The 6715-nt window shown below is 41.8% G+C and overlaps 1 protein-coding gene across 1 annotated transcript; it reads left to right on the forward strand.

Moving 5' to 3' along the window:
- Positions 1-821: 821 nt before the first annotated feature.
- On the forward strand, positions 822-3384 carry trhrb (thyrotropin-releasing hormone receptor b). Its single transcript, XM_033636756.2, has 2 exons — positions 822-1736; positions 2505-3384. Exons 1-2 carry the CDS (start codon positions 954-956, stop codon positions 2928-2930), a joined length of 1209 nt encoding a protein of 402 aa, XP_033492647.1. The 5' UTR covers positions 822-953; the 3' UTR covers positions 2931-3384.
- The last annotated feature ends 3331 nt before the right edge of the window (positions 3385-6715 follow it).

Below are 6715 nucleotides of genomic sequence, written 5' to 3' on the forward strand. Positions count from 1 at the left end.
AAAAAAGGTTTTATAGTGATGATGTAGACACTTTGCTTAAAGGCTGGTCAGCATTTTCTATCTAAATCCCGGATTAATGCCAAACATTCATTCATCAGCTTGGAAACATACTTAAGATCAAGCCAAATTAATAGTAAGTAATTTAAGATTCCAGTCCTGCAAAAGAGTGTGCACAGGCACAGGCAGGTGGATTTTTAAAAAAAATTGCCTGTAGGTTCGCCTAAAGCATGCAATTGATCTGCTTCATCTTACAGAGACTGTAGTTCATGCGTGCTTGAGCCTGTTGAGCTGAGCTGGTCATCATAGGTAACCTGCCCTACAAAAACACACAAATTTTACAAACTGAATTCTGATTTTAAGGTTCAAATTGCTTTTAAGATTCAGATCAATAGTCCAGAGACTACATCCATGAAGAGTGGCAGAGTAAGAGGATGTTTAAATCAGCAGCACTAACAGTGATTTCCGCAGCCTTCTTTGAGTCATAAACTCTTCATATCAAGATGAACAGAAAGACACAAATATGTTGCTGCATTTTTTGGCATTGAGCAGCTTTGCTGATGGGGGAAGTCTGGTGTCGAAAATGTAATGATGGGCTAATCCCCTCGCATGCGTAATGAGCGCTCGTGCCAAGAGCAGGGCTCAAAACCAAACCGCCATCTGCCCGACAGACAGTTTGCTCTGACAGGAACACGGAGGCACTTCGCTTTTTACGCACGACACTACCGACCGCGGAATTACACTAGGGTCCGAGCAGCTCTTTGTCACATTATGACGATTTCATGTGCAGCACGCGGCTGGGTGCAATCTTTAGCTGTCTGAGATCGATACACATTTCTCCGGAGCTGCAGAGTTGATTCATCTCTTGCTTCTGTCGCGCGTAAAACCTGTTTGGCGCGTCAGGGAGAAACAATCCCACCGCAAAGTCTCTCGGATATTTGAGCTAAAACAACACGATGGAAAACTTTACAGCGGCTCCGGAGCTCAACCACACTTTGGGTGTTTGGACGGACTACAGTATCCAGTACAAAATGATAAGTAGTTTGCTGCTTTTCGTGATTTGCGCTTTAGGAATCGTTGGCAACGTGATGGTGATCCTGGTGGTGCTCACAACCAAACACATGAGGACTCCGACAAACTGCTATCTGGTAAGTTTGGCAGTAGCTGATTTGATGGTTCTGACAGCAGCTGGTTTACCCACAATTACCGACAGTATCTTTGGATCTTGGGTGTTTGGCCGCTATGGGTGCCTGTGCATCACCTACTTCCAGTACCTCGGGATCAACGCCTCGTCTTGCTCTATAACAGCGTTCACCATAGAGAGATACATCGCCATCTGTCATCCGATTAAAGCTCAGTTCCTGTGCACCCTCTCCAGGGCCAAAAAGATCATTTTGTTCGTTTGGGCTTTTACTTCTCTGTACTGTGTGATGTGGTTCTACCTGTCAGACATCCAGGAGCAGGTGTACGACAACATTACCATCATCACGTGCGGCTACAGAGTCCCCAGGAAGTTTTATTTACCCATTTACTTCTTTGATTTCGGCGTTTTCTTCGTGTTGCCGCTGCTGCTCTCCGCGGTCCTGTACGGACTCATCGCAAGGATCCTCTTCCTCAACCCGCTGCCTTCCGACCCTAAGGACAAGAAGAAGAACGGACAGAATAACCACACCAACAATAAGAGGACCAGCTGCAAAAACTCCCGTCACTCCAGCTCCACCGCGACCTCCCGCAGGCAGGTGGGTGGTGTGTGTGAGCCCGAGCTGTCACTCCAAAGTGTTATGTTCTGTTTGCACCGCAATTTACAAATTCATTCAATTCATTCATTCAAGTACAAATATGTCGTTCTTTACTCAAGTATTTTCATTTTATGCCACTTGATAGCTATAAGCTTGACAAATTAAGATTTCACATACACAACATATGAGACTATAGAATTTATTACCAGTTTCCCAACTGTATATAAAATACTGTTCACACGCGAATGCATCACCAAAGTGTGAAGGCCAGTGGGCAGAGCTTCCCTATTGTCAACTTTAAAAAAATAAGCCTCTTTACAAATGTCTAGGAACTCAAAATCCTGTAGGCTAGAGAAATACTGAAATGGTAGAAAATATTCACGTGCTATTTTTATTTTTTTATCAACAGTTTGGATTTGTAGTGTTGCCACAATACTGGAAGTTTTAATTTCGATACAATACCTCGAAAACCTTAGATAGTCGATACTATTTTTGGTACCAGGGGGCAAAATTGACCTACAGGGCACACAAGTTGAAATTTTTATAAAAAGATAAATAAAGCATTGCTATAACATGACAACAACAGCATTTCTTTCCTTGGTTAGTAGCTGAGAACAACAGAGTGGCTGCAGTGAACATTAACAAGAGAGGGCAAGAGCCCAAAGCTGCTACCAGTCAATCAATACTGCAGAAAATGGGTATTGGAACAAAATAATTAGGTTACTCTTCTGGCAGAGTTAATATATTCCTTCTTCTCACCCACTACAGGTGACTAAGATGCTGGCTGTGGTGGTGATCCTGTTTGCTGCGCTCTGGATGCCATACCGCACTCTGGTGGTGGTCAACTCCTTCCTGGACCGGGCCTACCTGGACAGCTGGTTTCTGCTTTTCTGCCGTATCTGCATCTACCTCAACAGTGCCATCAACCCAGTCATCTACAATGCCATGTCTCAGAAGTTTCGTGCTGCTTTCCGCAAGATCTGCGGCTGTGGGAGGAAAGGCTCGGATAAACCTGCCGCCTACAGCGTGGCCCTCACATACAGCGCAGTCAAGGATACGTCAATGGTGGAGAGCACCGATCACTTCACGACAGAGCTGGAGGAACTCACCGTCACAGACGAGCTGCTGTCTGATCAGAAAATGATGTTCCCAGACCCTTGTGTGTATGGAAAGGTGAACTTTAGCGAAGCCTGAGGTTGGTGGTCTGAGGCCGGCTGGACGGTTCTGTATGCCAGCGAGGATGAAAGAGTTTGACAGTGTTGTTTATTGCGGTCTGTTAAGTGGGAATATTGTTTCCTGAGTGCATGCTGACCTTTCTAAAACCAGGCGGTTTTAGCTGGAGATGTAAACACAGATTACAGCCACTGATGTGTAATGACAGTCTTTGAGGCACAAAGCCGAAACTGATCCCAGACATTGTAGAGCAACAAACATTGTCAGATAAACACTCTAGCTGTCATCTTATCTTGGACCTACCCACGTATATTACAGTGAATGAGTCAACAAAACATGAATGTGAACAAAGACACCGTTCCTACTTCAGATGTATAATGTTGTGCCACAATCCAGATCAGCACAGACTCACTTCAGATCATTAAAGCTGCACAGGACAGCGAGAGGTAATTGTCTGGGGTGAGGTGAACTCCCTGGACATATTCATGTTTATTTAAGGATACCAAAGAGATGACAAAAGCAAACAGAATTCACCCTGTTCTTTGCCTGAACTAGGGCCTGCTGCATTGCATGATTTTGTGCTCTTGCCTCTGTGTAAGAGCGTACGTGCAATTACTTTGCTTAGCGTAGCTTAGCCTCATCCTTTTCTCGGCAAAAGCTTTTTTAACTAAAAAAAGCTGGTATTGAGTTTTAATAGTTTTTCAGATGACATAACCATTTAGATTCCCAATATCTGATCAGTTTATCCAAATTCCAAATCAAATTTTTGGAAATTTGCACTAACATTGTCGGCGGAGCTGCCTGTGTGAGACCAGCCAGTCAGCTTAACGTCACAAAGCAAATGTCGACAGTGTTTTTGTAATCAGTGTTTCCAACTAACTAGCAACAAACTTAGTGACTTAAGCAGACCATCAGGGAAAAGGCAAGAAATATATTACATTGTAATTCATTGCAATGCGTGCTGCTCTTAGTAATCACACCACTGCTCTACTGGTATCAGCACAGGGTCTCCCCCGTCTCCTCTTGTGCTGTGCAGTCAGTGTGGGACAGGCAGCAGAAGAAGAGACGCTGCTTACTGTGGGAATTAAGGATTTTTCTATTAAATCTAATTTAGTTTTAAGGCTTCCATTAATACATAATGATGTCACCAATATGCAAATAAGCATGTGACATCATCTGTTTACTTTTAGAGCTAGTGTTAGCTACTTTCATTAGAGTTCATGATTACTCTCACTGTCGGCAAAAAAAATTGTTAACACTGAACGTTAATACAAATGATGATGATGATGATGCTCTATAGCTAGTCCCTTAACTAATGTGAAAGAAGGCTTAGTTAATGCTTGTTAAGTGCTTGGTGTTAGCATATGGTAGTTAGCTGTATGGGGGCAGTAACAGTAGTGTAACACTTCTCCTTGAAACCCTCAGTTTCTGTGGTGAAGAAATCTAGATAAAAACTAGCACCCCACAACTGGTTGGTTAGCTTCATCTGTTGACAGTTAGCCCTTTAAAGGGCCAGTGTGTAGCATTTAGGGGGATATATACTGGCAGAAATAGAATATAATATGATAAGTATGTTTTCTTCAGTGTATAATTAACTGAAAAAAAGAATCATTGTTTTTGTTTGTTACCTTAGAATGATCTGTTTATATCTACATAGGGAATGGGTCCCTGTCTACAGATATCGCCATGTTGTACCGCCATGTTTTTATCATAGCCCAGAATGGAAAACCAAACACTGGCTCTAGAAAGAACCATTAGCATTTTTGTATTTTCGTGTCTGCCACTGTAGTTAGCAGCCCCTCCATGACAAAAGTAACAGAAAAACAGACTTTTTATATTTATATATTTTTTTTTTTTACATAAAACTGCTTTATTTGGGAGGTTTTTACTGGTTTAACTCACTGGGTCTGTTTGTTTTGGAGAGGAATAATTCAGCTCCCAATAAAAATCTCCTGACTGTCTGAATCTTAAGTTATCAGAGAGAACTGATGAGCACACATTAGCAAGTGCTAGGGTAGCAGCCAGTATTTGAGATGAGGCTGATTTAGGCTGAGAAAAAGGATAGATTCTCACACCAAAAAAAGCCTCAACCTGTGCAGCTTTAATAACTGTATGCCATCCTGCCCCCCTGATGTTTTCAGGGCAGGCGGTCCATTAAAGGGTGAGTCACACCTGAACCTTCACAGAGAAAACAGGCTCTATTTTTTATTGTGAAGGACACGTATGCGGCCTCGAGCACAATGTGAGAACCAAGACAGACTGTGCTGAGTGTGTTCTGGAGGCCGGGGTTCAGTCTTTATAAAGATCGCTTGATGGCATGTTGAGTGTCTCCACTGCAAAGTGTTCGCTGACAGACTGTACATAAGGACAGCACTTTTTTAATTCAAGAAGGGCCATAATGAAATGTATTATGTGCTGTTGCAGCACCCCCAGCATCACCCTGTTTCTAATAAGGCATATTTATAACTGGTCACTAACTGCTATATTTATAGGCAAGAAATCATTTTATAACCCTTTACAGATTAATAAGATATGTTGTGGGTTGTCAGGTGTCCCTTTTGGTTGCCATTTACAAGCAAAAATTAATATGTCTTTTTATGTTGCTCTTTCAAAGAATATTCTTTATGATTTTCATGGAATCAAACCCTGTTTTCAATACTATTTATGTATCGGCATTCAGTATTTCACATTTTATGTTAGTTTTCATTGTGTCCTCCTGCACACAAGGGATTCACAGGAAACGACGCATGTATGAAAATTTTTAATAACAGTTGATATCAGCCTGGAAAAACAACCAACGCTCTGCAAGTGGGATTGAGAAGAGAGATGCAATTTTCCTGCAACAGTGCCAGAATCTATAAAAAATTGGCACTGTAGGCGTGAATAAGATGGATGCAACTGGGTTGGTGTAAGCCGACTCACAGATAAAATAACTCCGTATTGATTGATTGATTAAGGGCTGCCCCCTATAAGTTGCAGTTTGAATCATCAGTCGGACACACCTCAGTCAGCTGAAATACTTCAAGTCAAGCAGTTGTTGTTTTTGTTTGTTTTTTGGGAGGGGTTTTTTGGTAGTCAGTGTGCTGTGCAGTATTTATTCAGACAGCTGCAGACGAGATGCAGCAGCAAAGAGGAGGAGAGACTTTGCACTGTAAGGATCCCAAATAACATTATCTTCTCACAGCTCACTGGAGCTTAATACAACACAGTGTCAGGCTTTTGTTTGATATCGAGTGTTGGAAAAATGTTAACCATTTCAGATCCGTCTTTTGCACAGTTAGCTTGGTTACTATATCCATGAATGTCACAGTCACCCCGAAAATCCCACTGAAACCTGTTCAAACTCCCAAAGTCTATATGAAAAACAATCACTACTAATTGGTTAGAGGAAAAAACAATATTGCCAAACAAAAAAAAGAAAGGCAATCTGACCACTTCCCATCGGGAAAGGGGCTTTTGAGAGTTTGCCATTTCTTACCATTAGTACAGTTCGTAATTGTCATCTTTTGTTATAGAGCATGTTTGCTGGAACCAGTACACTCCGACATCACAGCAGTGAGGTGAGAGACGACAAGTGAAACCACAACCGAGACTTTTCCTGCTGTTAACGACTTTATTTAGAAAGGACCGAAGTTGCAACCTTTTCTTGACGATTTTCTGAGTTTTCAAATAGTCTACAGTTATAAATGTTCATTAACTAAACACATTATAATACAGACTTGTCACAGCTTATAAACCCTTTATGAAATATGCCTTGTAGACAACGGTACCTTCTTCCCTCTTTAATTATTATTCTACGACTCTCC

Source organism: Epinephelus lanceolatus, chromosome 16 (assembly GCF_041903045.1).
Source record: "Epinephelus lanceolatus isolate andai-2023 chromosome 16, ASM4190304v1, whole genome shotgun sequence".
Classification (NCBI taxonomy): domain Eukaryota; kingdom Metazoa; phylum Chordata; class Actinopteri; order Perciformes; family Serranidae; genus Epinephelus; species Epinephelus lanceolatus.